This window comes from Chionomys nivalis, chromosome 13 (genome assembly GCF_950005125.1).
Source record: "Chionomys nivalis chromosome 13, mChiNiv1.1, whole genome shotgun sequence".
NCBI lineage: Eukaryota > Metazoa > Chordata > Mammalia > Rodentia > Cricetidae > Chionomys > Chionomys nivalis.
Window position 1 is genome coordinate 5,776,013 of NC_080098.1, and position 22,737 is coordinate 5,798,749.

General features: G+C 39.0%; 1 protein-coding gene across 2 annotated transcripts in view; it reads left to right on the forward strand.

The window, feature by feature from the left end:
- The window catches only part of Epc1 (enhancer of polycomb homolog 1), a 95,541-nt gene that overhangs the window by 54,145 nt on the left and 18,659 nt on the right, over positions 1-22,737 (forward strand). For both annotated transcript variants that reach the window (XM_057787252.1, XM_057787251.1), the window contains exons 2-5: positions 1,971-2,130; positions 20,853-20,998; positions 21,790-21,996; positions 22,485-22,633. In XM_057787252.1, the coding sequence (XP_057643235.1) occupies positions 1,971-2,130; positions 20,853-20,998; positions 21,790-21,996; positions 22,485-22,633 (662 nt within the window). The remainder of the gene's footprint in view (positions 1-1,970; positions 2,131-20,852; positions 20,999-21,789; positions 21,997-22,484; positions 22,634-22,737) is intronic.

Consider the following 22,737-nt stretch of genomic DNA (forward strand, 5'->3'; position numbering starts at 1 on the left):
AACACAAACATTAAACAAAGCATTTGTTTACACACTATAGTTTTTAACTGTGCAACTTTTCTGAGATTAAGTGTGGCAAACTATAAATCGGCCTGTAAGTTTGACTTACAAAACTTTCTACACATAAAAAATCCAGAAGATAAAACTATAGCAGAAGTTTGTACTGTTATTTCATGAGACTCACTTCTTTAACATTAAATGGAGGCAGCCCTTCCAGAGTTCAGCACAGAAAGCAACAACTAAGGAAACTTAGCAATAACTTGTAAGGAAAATGCACACCTGTTAACACCAATATATATATATATGAAAATGAGAAGATAAAGGTTGGCAGGGTTTTTGTTTGTTTTTAACAAGATACTAAGCGTCTGCTTGGAACCCAGTACTTAAAAGGCTGGGGCAGGAACAGTGCCATTGAGTTTAAGGTCATCCAGGGTTGCATAGTGAGCTTCAGGTCAACTTGGGCTCCATAAGGAGACCCTGCCTAAAAAAATTAAAATGTGCAGGGTTGCTGAGTAATATTTTTCCAGAGACTGTTGAAATAGATGTTGGGTGTCTGTTTAAACACATTATGGCTGTCTGTAGATTGTTTCCCATGTCCAAAAAATACTTTTTACATATACAAAGATAGTTTGCTTTTATAGCATGTAAGGAGAACATGTACACATTCAGGTTGTTCCCAGGTTATTTTTTCTCCACTGTCTCTTGGTATTATGAAATTATCATGCACTTGACTTGTGCAGTGAAACCTAGGCCATCTACTGCAGAGATAAAGTCTCGGTATGGAAGCTCTTCAAGATGTCAGGTAAAACAAGCGTGTAGTAAGACAGTAAAGCTCTCTGTATATCAATCACTTTATAATATATTGCAGATTACATTTATGTGTACAGAAAAAGTATTTGGGAGAATATATACATTCTTAATGACTTTTTCATACAGCTAGAATGCTTTGTGTGTGTGTATGTATGTGTGTGTGTGTTTGTGTAAGTTTATGCTAAATTAGGCATTTGTAGGACTGGATGAGGACAAGACTTTTATAGCAGCTTGTGTTCTCTTAACTAATAAGAGCTTTCTGAGTAATAACTAAATCAAAACTTATTTTGCTCAGAGGTTATACCAAACCCTTCAGCCTCACATTTGTCTTATTAAATGCTAGCCAATTTTGTAAAGACACTCTTGGGCGCTCTTCCTTCTCCCCTCACTGACGGACTGGAACACTTGCCAGGAATCACAGACTGTTAGATGTTGGAGTTGGCTCTAATCCAAGCAGCCTGAGTCCAGAGTACATGTTTCCAGCCTTAGTCTCACTGTATGTCCAGAGGGGACTTTGGAAATTCAGAAGAAAATTTACTTGAGACAGAGATTGACCTTTTGAGTATATGTTCATTATGAAGATGATAACAGTTACTTTCTGTGAAAGGATTCTTCTAGTTGATCCCTATGAAAGAACCTTTTAAATTTATAAAACTATATGAACAGGATATTTGAATCATAAAATATTTCTTATACATAGTCTGCTGTCTTCATATATAGTAAGCTGAGCTCTGCTTTCCATCCTGGGTCTCTGAAAGTAGCACCAGCAGCAATTGGCAGAGGTGCGGTTCTGTGGTCCAGAAGATGCCTACAATGATGCCTCTTTATCCATCACTTGAAGATTTGAATATAGACAGAGTAATTCAGGCTCACACCGTCTTTCCTGCCAGCCAAACAGTTTTGACAGAAGCTTCTGCTCCGGTTACTCAGAATGGAAATCTCTGTCCCAAACTGTGTCTGGAGTTCTCTCTCAATATGTGGCCTGCACTCGGAGCCAGAGTCAGATGGAGCTTTGTGAGTTTGAGGCCAGCCTGGTCTACATAATGAGCCCCTGTGGCAAAAAGAATCTTATACTAGCTGTGCTGTTAGGGCTCCCCAAACTCCTTCATCTTTATGATGGCTACATTTTAGACCTTACACTGTGTTTTCCCTGTTTTTAGGAACACCATCTTCAACGGGCTATCTCTGCACAGCAGGTGTACGGCGAGAAGCGGGATAATATGGTTATTCCAGTTCCTGAGGCAGAAAGTAACATCGCTTACTATGAGTCCATCTACCCTGGGGAGTTCAAGATGCCAAAGCAGCTCATTCACATACAGCGTGAGTATTCTTTTAACGGTTGCTTTTGCTTCATTGTGTATCTCTTATTTGACTTGGAAAATCTGTTTCATTGACCACTATGGCCTAAGTTAGTAGAGTCTGTTTTCCACATTTAACATGATGTGTGAGGGTCTGGGACTGTCTCATCTGATGGCATACTAAGCAGCCACAAAGCCCTGCACTGCATAGACTAGTCACAGTGCCACCATCTATTGTTCTGATATGTGGGACATGGAGGTCAAGTCAGCCTTGGCTACATTGTGAGCTTGAAGTCATCATGAATCTTGTCTCCAAAAAAATGTTGTTTGAGATACCTGCCTAATAAAAAGATGGCATTTGTCCTTAGATAACTTCATCATATGCTGTTTCAGCCAAGTAGGATCTTAATATACCTCAGAATATAATCAGTTATCATTTTGTTAGGAATTAGTAATGTTATAGCCTCAAAGAACTTGCTGTAAGTCAGGAGTCAGATTATCCTGGGAAGGTTTTCATTCTCTGTCACAAATACTCATCTTTGATATTTGATAGTATAAAGGCAGCTATATTTTATTGATAATAAAGTTAACAAGCCAGAGTTGTTTCATGGGGTTTAGTTTGCCAACCTCTGACCTGTGCTACACTAATAGAAGATGCTAATGTTCTAGGTGTTGACATTGACTTGATAGTTATTCCACTTGATGGTGAACTAGAAATGATTGCTCAAATGGCCTACATAACTGAGAGCTTGTGGGTTGAAGATGGTGTGTATTGCATTATTACTGTAGCTTCACTTGCCTAGCCTCAAGTAGTTGGCAACTAAAAACAAATAGTTGGAAAGGTGAAGTAAACCAGAAACTAAGTAGTGAGTTAGGAATTAGTTAAGGTTACTTTGTCAATATTTCCTACAAGATCACTAAAGAGTAAGACAGTTTTATAATGTGCTAGCAAAAGTCTGTAGATAGTTCCTTAGAAAGACCTTTGATAGTAAAGGGGCAATAGGCCAACATCTGAAGAAATGAATGGATCAAAAGTCATTATTTTTGCTGAATAGAAACCCATGATATATATGTACCACTCGCTTTGTTCGTTAACCCATTGGGGTTGCTTCTAGATTAAGACAAGTACAAATAGGCCCACTGTAAACATTCATGCTGTATAAACTATTTTTTTAATCTATATATGTTCATTATTGAGGTGTACTAGCTAAAAGTGAATGTGAATAAAGTAATTCCACACTAGCTCAGAATTGAGTATAATAAAGGGGTTTTTATTTAAGGAAAACGCACAGATTACAGGCCTCTGTACAAATCAGGAACAAAAACCCAACCCAGCATCCAGGTGAGAGAGAGACCAGCCAGTGCACACCTTTCAGTACCCAAAGTCACACTCAACCTGGTCCAGCTTCTCAAAGGCTGAAGGAGGTTCCCCATCACCTCCCCCTGTTGTCTAAATAAGAGAGTTCAAACCCAATACAAAATTATATATAATAAAAACAGATATAAAGTATAAAATTAGAATTATAACCAGCATAAACAATATTCAGAAACATATGTTAAATGTTTTAATAATTATTGTTTTATATTTATCTGTTTTTATTGAGCTCTACATTTTTCTATGCTCCCCTCCGTAACTCTCCCCTCCCCTTCTACCCTCTCCCAAGGTCCCCATGCTCCCAATTTTAGGAGATCTTGTCTTTTTCTACTTCCCATGTAGATTAGATCTATGTAAGTCTCTCTTAGTGTCCATATTGTTTTCTAAGTTCTCTGGGATTGTGTTTGTAGGCTATCTTTGCTTTATGTTTAAAAACCACTTATGAGTGAGTACATGTGATGATTGTCTTTCTGTGTCTGGGTTACCTCACTCAAAATAATGTTTTCTAGCTCCATCCATTTGCCTGCAAAATTCAAGATATCGTAATTTTTTTCTGCTGTGTAGTACTCCATTGTGTAAATAATACCACATTTTCCTTTTCCATTCTTTGATCAAGGGGCATTTAGGTTGTTTCCAAGACAAACAATGCTGCTATGAACATAGTTGAGCACATGTCCTTGTGGCACAATTGAGCATCCTTTGGATATATACCCAAAAGTGGTATTGCTGGGTCTTGAGAAAGGTTGTTTCCTAATTTTCTGAGAAATCGCCACACTGACATCCAGAGGGGTTGTACCAACTTGCATTTCCACCAGCAATGCAGAAGTGTTCCCTTTACCCCACAACCTCTCCAGCATAAGTTGTCATCAGTGTTTTTGATCTTGGCCATTCTTTCAGGTGTAAGATGGAATCTCAGAGTTGTTTTGATTTGCATTTCTCTGTTGACTAAGGATGTTGAGCATTTTCTTAAATGTCTTTTAGCCATTTTAGATTCCTCTGCTGAGAGTTCTCTGTTTAGGTCTGTACTCCATTTTTTTTTAATAGATTATTTGTTCCTTTGATGACCAATTTCTTGAGTTCTTTGTATATTTTGGAGATCAGACCTCTGATGTGGGTTTGGTGAAGATTTTTTCCCATTTTGTAGGCTGTTGTTTTGTCTTTTTGATCATGTCCTTTGCTTTCCAGAAGCTTTTCAGTTTCAGGAGGTCCCATGTATTAATTGTTTTTCTCAGTGTCTGTGCTGCTGGGGTTATATTTAGGAAGTGATCTCCTGTGCCAGTGTGTTCAAGTGTACTTCCCACTTTCTCTTCTATGAGGTTCAGTGTGGCTGGCTTTACCTTGAGGTCTTTGACCCATTTTGACTTGAGTTTTGTGCATGGTGATAGATGTGGATCTATTTTCATTTTACTACATGTTGGTAGCCAGTTATGTCAGCACCATTTGTTAAATATGCTTTCTTTTTTCCATTTGGTATTTTTTGCTTCTTTGTCAAAAATCAGGTGTTTGAAGGTGTGTGATTTAATATCCGGGTCTTCTATTCGGTTCCATTGATCTTCCTGATTGTCTGATTTTATGTCAATACCAGGCTGTTTTCAGTACTGTAGCTCTGTAGTAGAATTTGAAGTCAGGAATTGTGATGCCTCCAGAGGTTCTTTTATTGTACAGGATTGTTTTGGCTATCCTGGGATTTTTGCTCTTCCATATGAAATTGAGTGCTGTTCTTTCGAGGTCTGGGAAGAATTTTACTGGAATTTTAGTAGGCATTGCATTGAATCTGTAGATTGCTTTTGGTAAGATTGCCATTTTTACTATGTAAATTCTACCTACCCAAGAGCATGGGAGATCTTTCCAGTTTCTGGTGTCTTCTTCAAGTTCTTTCTTCAAAGATTTAAAGTTCCTATCATACAAATCTTCCACTTGTTTGATTAGAGTGACTCCAAGATATTTTATGCTATTTGTGGCTGTTGTGAAGGGTGATGTTTCTCTGATTTCTGTAGTAGGAGCTACGGGCTATGTTCCACCGCCCAGCTCCTGGCCACCGTCTAGCTTTAAACCCAAAATAACAACACACAAACTGTATTCATATAAACACTGCTTGGCCCATGAGGTCTAGCCCTTACTGGCTAATTCTTATATCCCGATCAACCCATCTCTAATAATCTGTGTAGCACCAGTCTTACCAGGAAAGATTCAGCGTGTCTGACCTGGCGGCTTGCTTCATCGCTGCCCTGCATCTGAGCTCACTTCCTCTTCCTCCCAGCATTCTGTTCTGTTTACTCCACCCACCCATGTTCTAACCTATGAGGCCAAGCAGTTTTTTTTTATTAATTAACCAATGACCTTCCTCCATCAGATTTCTTTCTGTGTAAAGAAGGGCCACTGATTTTTTTTTTCCTGCTACATTACTGAAAGTGTTTATGAGTTGTAAAAGTACCTTGGTAGAATTTTTTAGGGTCTCTTATGTAAACTATCATATCATCAGCAAATAGTGAGAGTTTGACTTCTTCTTTTCCAATTTGTATCCCCTTGATCTCCTTTTATTGTCTTATTACTCTAGCTAGGACCTCAAGAACTATATTGAATAGATATGGAGAGAGTGGACAACCTTGTCTTGTTCCTGATTTCAGTGTGATTGCTGGGAGTTTCTCTCCATTTAGTTTGATATTGGCTGTTGGCTTGCTGTATATTGCCTTTATTATGTTTAGGTATGTTCCTTGTATTCCTGCTCTCTCCAAGACCTTTATCATGAAGGGATGTTGTATATTGTCAAAGGCTTTTTCAATATCTAATGAGATGATCATGTGACTTTTATTTTTCAGTTTGTTTTTATGGTGGATTACGTTGACAGATTTTCATATGTCCCTGCATCTCTGGGATGAAGCCTACTTGATCATGGTAGATGATGGTTCTGATGGTTCTTGGATTCAATTTGCCAGTATTTTATTTAGTATTTTAACATCAATGTTCATGAGTGAGATGGGTCTGTAATTCTCTTTCTTAATATTGTCTTTCTGTGGTTTTGGTATCAGGGTAATTGTAGCCTCATAAAAAGAGTTTGGCAATGTTTCTTCTGTTTCTATTGTTTGGAACAGTTTGAGAAGTATTGGTATTAGCTCTTCTTTGAAAATCTTTTAGAATTCTGAGCTGAAACCATCTGGTCCTGGACTTTTTTTTTTTTTTTTCTTTTGGTTGGGATACTTTTGATGACTGTTTCTATTTCTTCAGCAGTTATAGGTCTGTTTAATTTGCATATCTGGTCTTGATTTAATTTTGCTAAGTGAATATCCAGAAAGTTTTCTGTTTCCTTTAAGTTTTCCAATTTTGTGGAGTATAGGTTTTCAAAATATGACCTGATGATTCTCTGTATTTCTTCCATGTCTGTTGTTATGTCCCCTTTTTTATTTCTGGTTCTGTTCATTTGGATATTCTCTCTCTGCCTTTTGGTTAGATTGGATAAAGGTTTGTCTATTTTGTTCATTTTCTCGAAGAACCAACTCTTTGTCTCATTGGTTCTTTGCATTGTTTTCTTTCTTTCTTTCTTTATTTTTTTTTTTTTTGAGACAGGGTTTTTCTGTGGCTTTGGAGCCTGTCCTGGAACTAGCTCTGTAGACCAGGCTGGTCTCAAACTCACAGAGATCCGCCTGCCTCTGCCTCCCGAGTGCTGGGATTAAAGGCGTGCGCCACCATTGCCCGGCTATTTTTATTTTGCTGATTTCAGCTCTCAATTTGATTATTTCCTGCCATCTAGTTCTCTAGGGTGAGTTTGCTTCTTTTTGTTTTAAAGTTTTCAATTGTTCAATTTACTAGTATGGGATTTTTCCAGCTTCTCTATGTAGACATTTAGTATTTTGAACTTCCCTCTTAACACTGCTTTTGTTGTGTCCCATAAATTTTGGTATGTTGTGTGGTCATTTTCATTGAATTTTAGAAAGTCTTTAATTTCTCCCTTTGTTATAAGGAGAGGGCCTGCTTGTTTGTACCGGCCACCTGGCTAGCTTATACCTGAAATAACCACACAGAAACTGTATTAATTAAAACACTGCTTGGCCATTAGCTCTAACTTCATATTGGCCAACTCTTACTTCTTAGTTCTCCATTAATCTGTGTATCACTGTGTGATTGTTGCTTACTGGAAACCAGTGTCCGTCTGAGGCAGAGGATCCATGGCTTCTCTGACTTTGTCCTTCTTCCTCCCAGAATTCAGTTCTGTCTTCTCCACCTACCTAAGTTCTACCCTATCAGGCTCAAAGCAGTTTCTTTATTCATTACCCAGTGAAAGCAACACACAAACAGAAGGAACTCCTACACCATTTCCCCCTTTTCTGTTTAAACAAAAAGGAAGGCTTTAACTTTAATATAGTAAGGTTACATATAACAAAACAGTTATCAAGCAAGATTTGCAATTATAATATTTATATCTATTTTACCTTTATCATAACTAAAGAATACTATAACTATAAATTCTTTAACTCCATCAAAGACTCCAGAAGGATATAATATTACCTAAGTAGACAGGAACTATATTGTAAGCAACTTTCAAAACTCTAGAAACGACAGAGACATCCCACTGTCTGGACAGTCACCCAAAGTTCTTTTGTACCGTTGGGGCATCTAGTCTTTAGCCTACAGGCCCATAGTATCCAGCAGACTTTTCCATGAAGCAGAAAATTTCAAAGACAGTTCAGTCACTTTCTTCTGTATCCTGCAGAATGTCTTGCAGACTCTTTCATGAAGCAGGAACTCCAAAGGATCATTTCACCTTTAGGCAAGTTCAGCAGTCCTCTCTCTGCAGGTTCTTTATGTCCAGTTTATGTAGCAGTCCAGGCAAGGCAATTTCTTGCCCAAATGGCTAACCAACTCCATAGGGTGCCTCTTCAATGCCCATCTTCCTCTCAAAGTAGCTTGGTGCTGCCAGGAGCAGATATGTCTCACTGTCATGAAAAGTCCTAAGTTATTAAAGCTTTTTAAATGCCATATTCTGTAGTCTTTGAAAGATATGAAGAATGCCTATCCATTTGAAATATATCTATGCACATCTAGAAAATCTAATTAGCATGACTACAAACTTAACTATTATAGATGATTATCTACTAACCTATATTTTTAATTATACATTACATTTTTAAATGAGCTGTACAATCACAATACCTTAATCAAGATCAGAAATACATTTAACAAAATTGACTTTAAATTTATATTAATAAACTAAGATGAAAATTATTCATGTCTATATCATAACTTCCTTTAAATGTAAACAAACAATTATAAATAATATTTGGGAATATGGGCGTAGTACTGTCCATGTTGTTTTTTGCTGATTGGGGTGCTGTTAATTAGGTCTTTTTTTTTTTTTTGATTTTCGAGACAGGGTTTCTCCGTAGCTTTTTGGTTCCTGTCCTGGAACTAGCTCTTGTAGACCAGGCTGGCCTTGAACTCACAGAGATCCGCCTGCCTCTGCCTCCCAAGTGCTGGGATTAAAGGCGTGCGCCACCACCACCCGGCAAGATGTGTTTCTTGTATGCAGAGGAATGGATTCTCTTTTTGTATCCAGTCTGTTAGCCTGTGCCTTTTTATAGGTGAGTTGAGTCCATTTATATTAAGGGATATTAATGACCAGTGATTGCTATCTCCTATTAATTTAGTTTACACTGTTGGTGATGTTAATTTGTGCATTTTTCCCTTCTTTGGGATTTGCTGCTATGAGACCATCAATTGTCTGTTTTTGTTGATGTATAGAGCTGAGTTTGTGGCTAGATATTGGTTAAATCTGGTTTTGTCATGAAATAACTTGTTTTGTCCTTCTATGGTGATTGGAAGTTTTCCTGGGTATAATAGTCTAGGCTGGCATCTGTGGTCTCTTAATGTCTACATAATGCTTGACCACGACCTTCTGACTTTCATTGTTCCCAATGAGAAGTCAAGTGTAATTCTGATAGGTCTGCCTTTATATTTACTTTTTCCTCTTTCCTTTGCAGCTCTTAGTATATTTTTTTATTCTGTATGTTTAGTGTTTTAATTATTATGTGGCATGGGGACTTTTTTTTTTTTTGATCCAGTTTGGTGTTCTGTAAGCTACTTGTATCTTCATAGGCATATCTTTAGGTTTGGAAAGTTTTCTTCTATGATTTTGTTAAATATATTTCTGTGCTTTTGAGTTGAACTTCTTCTATACCTATTATTCTTAGGTTTGGTCTTTTCATGTTGTCCCATATTTCCTGGATATTTTGGGTTAAGCTTTCGTTAGATTTAATGTTTTCTTTGACTAATGAGTCTATTTCCTCTATTGTATCTTCAGCACTTGAGATTCTCAGTGGTCTCTGGCTCTGGCTCACTCACTCAGCGATTGCTCCCCTGGAGCTTGCTTTCTCAGGCCCAGGTAGCTGGTTCAGTCCTGCTTCTATGGAGCTTGCCACCTCAGGCCTGCTCTTGTGGAGTTCACTGTCTGAGGCCTGCTCTGACCCAGGTCACTGGCTCAGTCCTCTTTAATAATTATTTTAAGGAGTCTAAGTCTTGTATTAGAAAGGGCTTGGCTAAGTGATAAGAAGAAAGTAACTAGGACTAGCTAATCTTCAACCCCATCCAAGACCTGAGAAGGGAAATAATATTACATGAGTAAACAGGAAGTTCAATTAAGGAACTTCCAGAATATGCAATAAATGGCAGAGACAACTGGCTACCTGGGAAGTCACCCAAAAGTCTCATTTGCAAGGTTAGAGCAACCAACTTTGGCTAAGGTCTAGAGTAACTGATAGACCATTTTCAGGGGCAGGAAAATTTTCAAAACTGTCTTACCCTGTCTTAGCAAGGTTTGACAGTCTTTTTTTTGTTTTGTTTTGTTTTGTTTTGTTTTGTTTTTTTAATGTATCTTGCTTGTCCAGTCTAGATACCATGTAACTTGTCAATGGTTGAGTCATTGTTAGTTCCTTGCTCAAAGGCCAGTTTTACCAAGAAGAAAACAAGCTCCAAGTGAAATGTCTTCAGTGCTCAACATTCTCTCTGGAATAGATCTGTGCTGCCAGGAGCAATCATGTCTTATGTCAACTGAGCCCTAAGTTATTTAAATGCCATATTTTACAGTTTTTTGAAGTGGTTGAAGATTACCTATCTATGCGGAATACAATCTCTATGTATCTAAAGAACCTTACTCAGGTTCTCTAAGTATGTCTGACTATAAGTATGGCAAACATGGATGACTATTGACCTATAATATTTAATACCTTTATAACTTAAAGACTATGATTTTATATTAGAATATTAAACTTTCTTTTAACAACTGCAGCAAATGAGGACAATGACTTCAAAATGTCAACAATATATAAATATCTTAATCAGGGGTAGAAATGTATAATGCAATATGATAAATATGTCCTAAAATTATATCAATATACAAAATGTCTTAAGCATATGTAGAAACATGCATGCATACAATCTGACAAGATAACTTTGCATAGGTGTACAAATATTGTAAATAGGAGCATATTTAATATAGCAAATATAATTTGAATTTTATCAATATATAAGAATCTATACCAATGTAAATTGTCTATAAATAATAGTTCACAAGTATTCACTCTATTACTCATGACTAATCTACCTATTATCCCATTGGTTCCCCATCAACTAGTCATTGTTGTATATAATTATTTTAATCTGTTCAGTTTTCATGTTGACTAGTGTCAGAGTCCTGTGTGAAATCTGGTTTCATATTCTCTCCAGCATCTGGGTCAGTAGTTTTGCATTGTAGTTATTGAAAGAACTGTATGTAATATTATCTCATCTTACTTTTACTTTACACTTCCTGAAGAGACGAATAAATAGAAAGCATCATTTTATGGCTTTATTTGCCATCTGTTTGAGCCGTTTTCAGGACTGCTCACATATCTTTACCCATTTTCTAATGACTCCTGAGAAGTAATAAAAACCTATCCTAGACTTAAGAACATATTAGATAGATACATGGTGCAAATATTTTCTTCCACTTTGTCAAATATCTCTTCACTTCCCACAAGAGAAGTTATTAATTTCGGTGAGATCCAAGTTATTTATATCTCCTTTATACTACTGTTCTGAGACAGGGCCTTATTTTATAACCTTGAGTGGCATGAATTGCCACTCATGACTTCTAGAGCATTCTTTGTTCTGTTCTGGAAACCCGGCAGTTTTATATTATAGGTCTGTGGTTCATTTTTCAGTTAATTTTTATATAAAGCATGAAGTTGAAGTCTTTCCTTTGTATAACCAGTCACTCTGGTGCTGTTATCAAAGAAGCTATCTCCCATTGAGTTACATTTTGCTCCATGATCAAAAATTAATTGAACATATTTTGGGGGTGCTAGTTTGTGGCGGAGTGTCACTTTGTATCTCATAGAGACTCACACTTGGTATCCTCCTACTTTGGCCTCATGGGTGCTGGAATTATAGGCATGTACCACCTTGCCCTACTGGGTCCATTTTTGAATTCTCAATTCTATCCCATTGATGTTTGTATTTATCTCAATACAACACCACTATCTTGATTATTACAGCCAAATATAACCCTAACATTGGGGAATAAGTTTTGGGTGGTAAGAGGACAGGCTGAGCAAATCCTAGGGATCATGCCAGTAACAGCCTGCTTTCTTACAGCACCCCGCCCTACCTGTTCCGGGTCATGCCACCCACAGTGCTCTGAGCCCTCCCACATGAATCAGTTGATCAAGAATATGCCCCATAAAGCTGCCTGCTGGCCAATATGATGAAGATGTTTTTCTTAATTAAGGTTCTTCTTCCCAGATAACTCTTAACTTGCATTACATGAACAAAATTCTAACCAGCACAGCCTGCTAATCTGGTAGGTTATACTGCTTGATTTTCAAATGCTGGTCTGGTCTTCTACCCTTAATATAGCTCACATGGCTGTGGCGTGTTGTATCTTTCAGTACATTGTTGGGGGAGATGTTGTCTCTAGGAGTTTATTGAGGACTTTGGCATCTGTGTTTGTGAGGAGCATTAGTGACATCTGTGACCATCTGTACCTGACTTAAGTGCCATCAGGATTGATGTGATAAAACATGTTGGGGAATGATCCCTCTTTTTGTGTTTTGTTGAAGAGATTGAAGAAACATTGGTATTAATTCTTAAAGAATTATTAATGGAGCCTGGCAGTGGTGGCACATGCCTTTAACCCCAGCATTCAGGAGGCAGAGGCAGGCAGATCTCTGTAAATTCTAGGCCAGCCTAGTCTACAAATCGAGTTACAGGACAGCAGAGCTGTTATATAAAGAAGTCCTATCTCAGGAGGGGAACAAAAAAATAGAATTATTAGTGGTTTTTTTCATACTGTGATGAATGAAAAAAATTAATTGTATAGTATATTAGTTGGTTCTCTAAAGGAACAGGACTGGTAGAATATATTAGAGTGACTTACAGGCTGTGCAGCAATGACTGTCTACTGACAGAAAGTCCAAGAATCCAGTAGTTGTTCAGTCCATGAGGCTGGGAGTCTCAGCTGGTCTTCAGTATATGCTGGAATCCAGAAAAAGTAGACTCTAATACCAGTGAAGGAATAGACTTGCGAGCAAGAGTGAGAGCAAGCAGACAAAAAAAAAAAAAAAGAGTTCCCTTCTTCCACATCCTTTATATAGGCTGCCAGCAGAAGGTGTGGTCCAGATGAGAAGTGGATCTTCCCACCTCAAAGATCTACATTAAAAGTGAATCTTTCTATTTGGGATGATTTCATTAAGAATATCCCTCAATTGGGTGTGGTGGCCCAGCACTTAGAATGCAGAGGCTGTCAGATTATCTGTGAGTTTAAGACCAGCCTGGTCTACAAAATGAGTTCTAGGATAGCCAGGGCTATTACACAGAGAAACCCAGTCTTGAAAAACCAGGAAGGTTTAAAAAAGAAAGGAAAGGAAGGAGGGAGGGAGGGAGAGAGAGAGAGAGAGAGAGATCTCACAGCTACTTGGGTTTTAGTTAATTCCACATGTAGTCAAATTGATAACGAAGAATAGCTACCATACATAGTATAATTTCTTTCAAATGTAAAATTAACTCTTGACTCTGGTAGATGACTTAGTAATAACTAGTTTGGGAGTACATTGGTCCATTCCTCGCCTGGGCAGAGTGGGAGAGCTGACCCCAAGGGCATGAGAACAGGAGAACCGGCCCTGCGCCTTGCTGGCTGTAGCACTCTGGGAGAGAGGGGCACCTTGCCTGAGCAGCACAGTAGAGCTGGCCCTGCCCTTCAAACCAGTCCAGTCACTCATTGCAATGAACATTTGCAAGTAAAGCTGTTTGGGCCAAAGGATATAGTGACACATTGTGTGCACCACAGCTCTCACAAGCAGATTTTTTTAAATCTTTATTGTTATTTTGTTTTCTTTCCTGAGGGAGGTTGCAAAGGCTGAAAGCAGATATGGAAGGGCAGGGAGATGAGTGGGATGGGGTGCATTATATGAAATTCACAAAGAATCAATAAAAAGTTAAGAAACAAAAGAGTACATTGCTTTGAATTCTTAGGAACCCTCTCAATAGTTTATATATGAACCAGTTACATTTATATATAATATGTATATAATTATTTAGGAACTCTGGGGGGGGTGCGTGCACACCTACATTTTTCTTTCTAAACTAGGACAATATGTCTCACTGGGTAAAAATGCTTGGTTTTGCTTGCCACACATACCTGGTAACTGGAATCCCTCAGTGAAAGAGAGAACCAGCTTCCAAAAAATAGGCCTGTGCTTACACTTGCACACATCATACGGGTACACAATAAAATAAAATAATTTTAGTGGGGAAGCTCCTAAAGCTACACTCACTAATTTGGCTGGGCAGTGGTGGCACATGCCTTTAATCCCAGCACTCAGGTCGGGGGAGCAGGGGCAGGCTTGTACTACAGAGCTCGTTCATGGGACAGCCAAGGCTGTACAAAGAAACCCTGTCTTGAAACACCAAAAAAGAAAAGCAAAAAGTACGATAATTTTTCTTTGGAATTTCTGTTTTTGTTTTATATAATACAGGGTTACACGCGGCCATTTTCATGTAAATAAAATGTTTAAGCATCACACCCCCTCCTATTTCTCTCCCCTTTCCTACCCTTCTTAGTCCCCTTTGTTCCCTAGAAAGTCTCTTTTATTTTTTATCTTTTGCTTTCATGTCATTTGTAAATACATGATTCTATTATGTCTCTATAAAGCTTAAGACCCACAAAAAAAGAGAAAACATGCAACATTTACCTTTCAAACTGACTGAGTTTGTTAACATGGTCATCTCCAGTCACACATTGTACTGCAAAGAACCTGACTCTGCTGCTGTTTGTGGCTGAAAGGTTCCACTGTGCTCAGGCCCCGTTTTCTTATTCATCCTCTGCTGTTGTGAGTTAACACTTGTGTGCAGTGTGTCTGTGACATGCTGCTGTGGAGTCTTTGGGGAGCACAGGGAGTGGGCCATGTATTAGACGTATTTTTTTATTTGGGGAGAATCTCTGTGCCAGTTTCCACTGTGGCTAGTTGAGTCCGTTTGCAGGCCATTCACTGGCCATCAGCAGGTAGCAGGGGTTCAGTCCACTGCCCATCGTGGCTGAGAACTCCTTGCTTTCTCTCCAATACTTGTTGTTTGTCACCCTTCTGACTAGGGTGAGACCCAATCTTTATGTAATTTTCATTGCTTCCATAGCTAGCAATGTTGAGCATTTTCTCATGTTTATTAGTCCCTGTTTGATTTTCACCTTTGAAAACTGGTCATTCCATTGACCCATTTATTCATTGTGTGGTTTGATTTCCTATTCTTTAATTTCTTTAGTTGTATAATCTAGATATTCTGTCAGATATTCAGCTTACAAAGATTTTATTTCATTCTCTCTACTGTCTCTTTGCTTAGTTATCTATTTCCTTTACTGTACAAAGGGGTGGTGGCCGTGTTGTTTTTATGAAGTCCCATTTGTCAACTTTTGTCTGACTACTTTCATGAGTCTTTGTTTTAACATCATGTTTGTAGGAGCATGACTTTATTTCTGTTGCACTGGTCTACAGGTCTTTTTCTGTGCCAGCACTTCAGTGTTTAGACTGCCATGGTTCTGTAGTGCAGCTTGAAATCGGGTTGGGGTGAGATTGCCTTAACTGGTTCTTTGATGTTTTTAGGATGAAATGATTATGCCTTAAGAAGACCATGAACGAATGTATTTGGGAATGTCTGTCTCTCTGTCTCCAGAATGATAGTGCATATTACTGTTGTATAGTGTGTGCTATGGTAGCCTTGTGGTGTTAGTTTGTAAATCTGTCACTGAATGTTATTTATTAACATTTCATCAAACATTAGCTTAGGAAACTACTATTTTTATGCTGACGTGACACACAGGAACAAAGACATTATTCTCTCTTTAACTCTAGTCAGAATTCTGCAAGAAGAAACATTAAAGCTGTTACTGTCTTCAGCCCCATTCTCTAGTGCTTCTAAGCTAAGTTCACTTAGTATTGCTCAATTTCTCCTGATCCAGTCATCAAGAAGCAACAATATTCCACAGCAATTAGCACTCCGAGTACCTGTGTCATTAGGAAAGTGTCTGATCCCAGGGACAAGATGACCTGGAACATCTAAGTGCAGTTATTGGGAAGGAGGGGCCATAAACTTAGGGTGGTGATGCGTGTGCATGGTGAGTATCTCGTGCTTACCACTGAGTGCCAGCAGCAGAGAGTGCTGTGATGGAGATGATGTCACAGGGCTCCCTAGTGTCTAGTGGACTAACAGAAGTTTGCAGGGTAGGATAAGCTTTTCCCCTACATTGTTTATTACACAAAGAAGGGGAGAAATAAGTCAGCATTATAGTGGAGTCAGTGGGCAACATCTTGACTTGATAAATCAAAATTAGCAGATAGAGCCCAAGATGTGTCTCAGTTGATAAAGGTGCCTGCCACCGTGGTGAGATGATTCATTCCCTGGTTATGAATCATAACCAAGTTATGAAAGGAGAGAACTAACTCCTAAAAGTTGTCCTCTGACCTTCATGTGTATGCTGGGCAGGAGGTGGGGAGGTGGTATGTGTGCATGTACACGCGCACATGTAGCAAAATGTGAAATTTTTAATTATCAGTTTTGAGAAACAGGTAAATATTATGTGCCTCCGGGTGTGATATTCTGAGGACTGAAAATGGTGTATCCTATTGTAGTAAAGATAGAGGAACAAATCCAAAACTTCACTTTTTTTTAAAAGTGAAGAATGTGTTTTGTTTTATTACAGCTAGGGATTGAACCCAGGATCTTATTCACTGAAGTAAATCCTTCTGCCACTGAGCTATATCCTCATCCAACAAGGGGTGTGCTACAAGATGACGTGGTGGCAGCGATGGTGGTAATGATAAGAAACTCAGGAGGGCTAACAGTTTTAAAAGGTATCAGAGTCTTATCATAGTAAAAATACTCCACTTTACAGGAGAGAAACACAACAACTAAAATCACAACTTCTCCTGTAGTAGCTGGGACAGTCATTGAAAACTACTGATGAGTTAACAGAACTGAAATACAGGCTGCAGGTGAAATTATTGTCTTGGTCAAAGCCATTATTGTTGCTTACTCTCTAGTGACTTCGAAAATGAAAAAACAAATATGTTTACATGTAGCTTGCATAGCTTCAGGTACACATGGGAATGAGATAATAAAACCTACAGCTTTTACAAATATAGATAAAGACACTCTGGTATTCCAAAAGTGTTTTTATTTCGCAATGTGCAGAAATTTAGACTTTAAAAAGAAAAAGGGTGGGAGTGGGGGGCAGGGAGGGTTTAGTTTTCTTCCTGAGTGTAATGGCTCATACCTGTTTCCCTAGCACTTGGGAGGCTAAGGCAGGGGGAGTGTCAGCCTAGGCTGCATAGTGAGTGAGTTAGATAGTACTTATGTCAAAACCAGACTGAGAAATTTCTCCTCGGCCCTAGAAAGTATACTTTTCTGCAGGGATTATACTTGGTTCCTGCTTCACATAGAACTGTTTGGATGTGGGCAAACCTGCTTGTGCCCAGCTAATTTGAGTGTTTTCTTAGATAATAGATGCAGAGATTCTTCCTTGTCTGTGCTCTCACCAGTAATCAGAGAATGAAATGGGACATTTTAGAACCCACTGGATGAGATTTAAGTTTCTGAAGTGTGCTGTAAGAAGTGGAATGGAGACAACATTATGTTATCCACTGGAGACCAGATCTCCATACATGAGAGGATCTAGTGACTGTTCCTGTCAGTTTATATTCCCTTTTAAAATAAGTTGATCAGATTTTATGTGGGATTGTGCTCTTTGCACTTTGATTCATCTTGTAGCGTGTTCTTGTATGTAACATATAATACTAAGGGTTGGTTTTTCTGTGTTTTAGTTTTTGTGGTTTTGAAGATCAAACTCAGGTCTTTATCCATGTGAGGCAAGTGTTGGACTACCGAATTGCACCTACAGCATGGTGGTTTTGTTGTTGTTGTTGTTTTAAGATTTGCTTATTTTTATTTTATGTGAATGAGTATTTTATCTGCATATATGTATGTATGTATGTATGTATGTGCATAACATGCATGGCTAGTTCCCACAGAGGGGGTTCTGAATCTCCTAGAATTAGTTATGGATGGTTATAAGGCTCTTGTAGGTAGAAACCGAACTCTCAGGTCTTTGTAAGAACTGCAAGTGCTCTTATATGCTAAACTATCTCCAGCCATGTTTTGTTTTAGTTGTGCGTGTTTCTGGGCTTTTTAATATAGTCGAGATACACAGTGTGATGGTTATCTAGCAGCAGTTGATTAACTGGGAGTTCGCTATATAGACCAGGCTTGCCTCAAACTTGGAGCAAACTGACTCAGCCTCCTGATTACTGGGATCATAGGTATGGGCCACCAAGCTTGTGTGGTTGATGGAATTCCATTAAAGATAGGATGTACCTGTAATCCCAGCTAACAATCTGGAGGTAAAGGACGGGGCCACAGGTTCCAAGTCAGCTGAGCTAGACAGTAAGACCTGTGTCAGGCTCCTGCACACACGGTGTTTCCATGTGTTGTCACTGGTTAAGCTTTGTGGGCTGATTGCTCCTGTGGTTTGCCCTAAAGAACCACATTTCCCAGGGAGCTTCTCGGTGAGGGCTGTATAGATAAGAGCCTAGACGTGCATTAAAAGCCTAAGAAGGCAGAACTCAGTAGTGGCCCTTGATTATTTATTTGGTTTTCGGGATGATCTGGGTCAACCTTCTTTAATAGAACTTTCTAGAGTGATGGATATGTTTTCTAATTTGTACTTTCTGGAACAGCCCCTTATCATCAGATACATGTGGGTATTTAACACTTGGAATGCAGCTAATGTGTCAGGGGCCGAATTTTAGATTTTACTTGATTAGTATAAATTTGGTCAGAATGATTAGGGAATGAACATCATTTGGTTAGAAGCAGAAAGAATCAAACGCTTTCTACCTCTGTCCCTCCATACGAAGGACTCCAGAAGCCTGTTTATGGAGCAGTGACAGGCGGTTGGAAAACAACTGGACCAGTCGCAGCAAAGTCTGGAGTACGCAAGTGCTAGCACCCAGAGACTTCTGTGAGTCCAGACAGCCACTTGATCACTCCCACCACATTCTCAATTAAAATAAGTCAATGAAAAAGACAGTAAAATAATACATGTAATTCTCTAGATACTTAATGGAGTCCTCTGGGTACCCAGTGAGTGTCCCCTTAGTTCACAAGGGGCTGTTTGTTGAAGTGGTGGTTTTCCTCCCGTTTCAGTAGATTTACATAACGCTAACATACTTCTCAACTGAGGCTACAGACAGGTGGCACAGGAGAAGGGATGGCATTCAGAACATGTGAGGTACAAAGATGAGGTGTATCGGCGTCTGTTCAAGATCAGTCTCATCTTAGTAGGAAGCAAGCATGCTTAACAACTAGCGTGAAAAATAGTACAAAATATGGTGCAGAGAGAGGGAATGGTTGGCAGGATTTTTTTAAAAGCTATCTATAAGATTTTAGGATTGAGCCTAATGGTGGTGGCTCACGCCTTTAGTCCCAGCACTCAGGAGGCAGAGGCAGGCAAGGTCAACCAGGGCTACACCAGAGAAACTCTGTCTCTGGGAAAAGAAACAAAAGCTTTTAGTATTGCTTGAAATGTTTCCAGTTTATGTAGAATATTATATAACTTCACAGCCCATTTTTCTGTTGAGGGTTTAGTTTCTGAAACAGAAGAGATTAGGAGCCCCTTCCTGGGTGAATAATAGGCAATGGCCTTTGAAGGAGTGATGTCGAGCTGGATTTTTAAAAGATCAAGTTGGCATTTACCTGCTTAGTAGCTAAAGAATGGCTAATACGTAGGTCTGAAGTCATAAACAGTAGCATGCTATATGATGTGAAATTTGATATACTACTGGGTCATCAAATACTGACATTAGGGAGACAGTTTAATAAAATAAATAAAAAAGGCCTCACCATTCTAGGCATTGGATTGCAGAGTTAGAAATTAATAACCCAAAGGGAAAAAGTAGATGAGTTTTGATAACAGGATATTTAGTTTTCCTTAATATCACCCTCCCTCAGTTTTTGAAGACATTGAATGCTTTTTGATGCTGTAGAGTGGCAGCTCTTGACAGCATATACGAGAGCGAAGCACTCATCGTTGGCACCGTGATGGTGATTCTCTAAACCTGCACCGTGGGAGCTGTTACACTGCTGCTAGTGACTTCCTTAGTCTTTTGTAATAATAGCTAAATGATTTATAAAATAGGACTTAAATAATATAGAAAAATTTAGATTTTACTTGACTAGTATAAATTTAGTCAGAATGATTAGGGGATAAACATCATTTGGAGGCTGGAGAGATGGCTCAGCGGTTAAGAGCATACATAGCCTGCTCTTCCAAAGGTCCTGAGTTCAATTCCCAGCAACCACATGGTAGCTTACAACCATCTGCAATGAGGTCTGGTGCCCTCTTCTGGTCTGCAGGCATGCATGTAGACAGAATATTGTATACATACTTACTATGGTAAGTAAATAAATAAATATTTTTTAAAGAACATCATTTGGTTAGAAGCAGAAAGAATCAAACACTTTCTACCTCTGTCCCTCCATATAAAGGTCTCCAGAAGCCTGTTTATGGAACAGTGACAGGCAATTGGAAAACAAGAAAAATCCTATGTAAAGTGTGGATGATGAGTCCTGTGTTTTGTTTTTTTTTTTTATAGCTTTTTACCTACATTCAGTTTGTCTTGGCTTCCAGTGTAGAAGACATAGCAGTAAGCCTAGCTAGCATGTGTAAGACTCTGAAGACAGACTCTAGAAGCCTTTGTTCTTTAGGAAGCCCAGGCCTTGCTTTCTGCAGCCATCTGTGTGGCGTCTGCTGGTGAGGTCACTCGGTAAATGATTGCTTATGGTTCCTCTGTCAGCTTTTAGTTTGGACGCTGAGCAGCCTGACTACGACCTGGACTCTGAGGATGAAGTGTTCGTAAATAAACTCAAGAAGAAAATGGACATCTGCCCATTGCAGTTTGAGGAGATGATTGACCGCCTAGAAAAGGGCAGTGGTCAGCAGGTACAACTTCATTTCTGTGTGTTTGTGTGTTAATATAAATGCCTATATTATGTGAAACCATGCAGTATGGAGGACAGCGGGGCCAGCAGACTCTGAAACTAGAAGCATAAATTTATATCTGCCTAGTGTTAATCTGTATAATTTTGAGCACTATATTTTCAGTTTTTTGTGCCTCGGTTACCCCAGCTGTATGCAGAGAAAAAAATAATAAACTGGAGGGAATGTGGTGACACATACTCTTAATCCCAGCACTTGGAAGGCAGAGGCAGGCAGGTGGATCTCAGTGAGCTAAAAGCCAGCCTGCTCTGCATTTAAACTCCAGGTCAGCCAAGGCTGGCCCTATCTCCAACGCAAACAGTCTTCAACTGCCGCTTGTGTCTGGTGATCAAGTAGAGCGTGACTAAAGTCAGGAAACACAGCAAGCTGTGTGACCTGTGAAATTTGATAAGAACTCGTTGTAAAGACTGAACACACAAGGGGTCAGCTAGTACAATACCTGCCTAGCGTGCACATTGGGCTTGCTCCCCAGAACCATGTAAATCAAGTGTGGTGGTGGTGTGCACCTATCTTGATTCCAGCACTTGAGAGATGGCAGGAGGATCAGAATTGTGTTTAAGGTCATCCTCAACAAATTCAAGGCTGACCTGGGGTACTTGAGACCCTGTTTCAGAAAACATACTATCATTACTATTATTGGCTTTATTGTTATCATTTAAATGAAGCAGTAATGAGTAGTTTTTGAGTCCTTGCATATATTTTTTATGAAAGTGACGTAATGGTTTTACATTTAGCCAGTCAGTCTGCAGGAAGCCAAACTACTGCTAAAAGAAGATGATGAGTTAATTAGAGAAGTTTATGAATACTGGATTAAAAAGAGGAAGAACTGTCGAGGGCCATCACTTATCCCATCGGTAAAACAGGAAAAGCGAGATGGTTCTAGCACAAATGATCCCTATGTGGCTTTTAGAAGACGAACTGAAAAAATGCAAACTCGAAAAGTAAGTGAATTTTTAAATTTTTAAGAAAAACTGTAGTTATTGATGTATTTTATGGCTTAATCTGCGCTTTCATATAGCAGTCCAAAAATTACACTAGAAGGGTTTCCAGTGGTTCAGAGTACTTATTTTTCTATCAGAGGGGACATTGTTGTGATTCCTGTGCCCTTATCAGGCAGCTCATGCTCACCTGTGACTCCTGCCCCGCGGGATCCAGTGATCCACTTCTGACCTATGGGCACTTTAACACATACACGCACAAAGTTCCATTAATCCCACTGGAAAATATTAAATAAATTGACCTTTAATTTTTATGGGGGTCTCAATAATGCATATTAATACTGGCTCACTAAAAAAAAATTATGTATAGAATTGATAACTCTGTGTTCCCTTCCTGTGTCTTTAAACTGTAACCCTGCAGATGCATACATTCTATGTACAGCTAGTTAGAAGTACTTCTTGAAGTTAAGCAAACAACTTTATATTTTCAGAACCGCAAAAATGATGAAGCCTCGTATGAAAAAATGCTTAAGCTGCGTCGGGATCTCAGCCGGGCTGTGACCATCCTGGAGATGATAAAGAGAAGAGAGAAGAGCAAACGGGAGCTGCTGCACCTGACACTGGAGATCATGGAAAAGAGGTGACGTCATGTTCGTGTGTAGGGACTGATGGAGAACAGCTCGTGCGTTTCCTGAGTATTTGTGATTACAGGAGTAGCTTCTTTAAGTAACAGAGACTGTGATT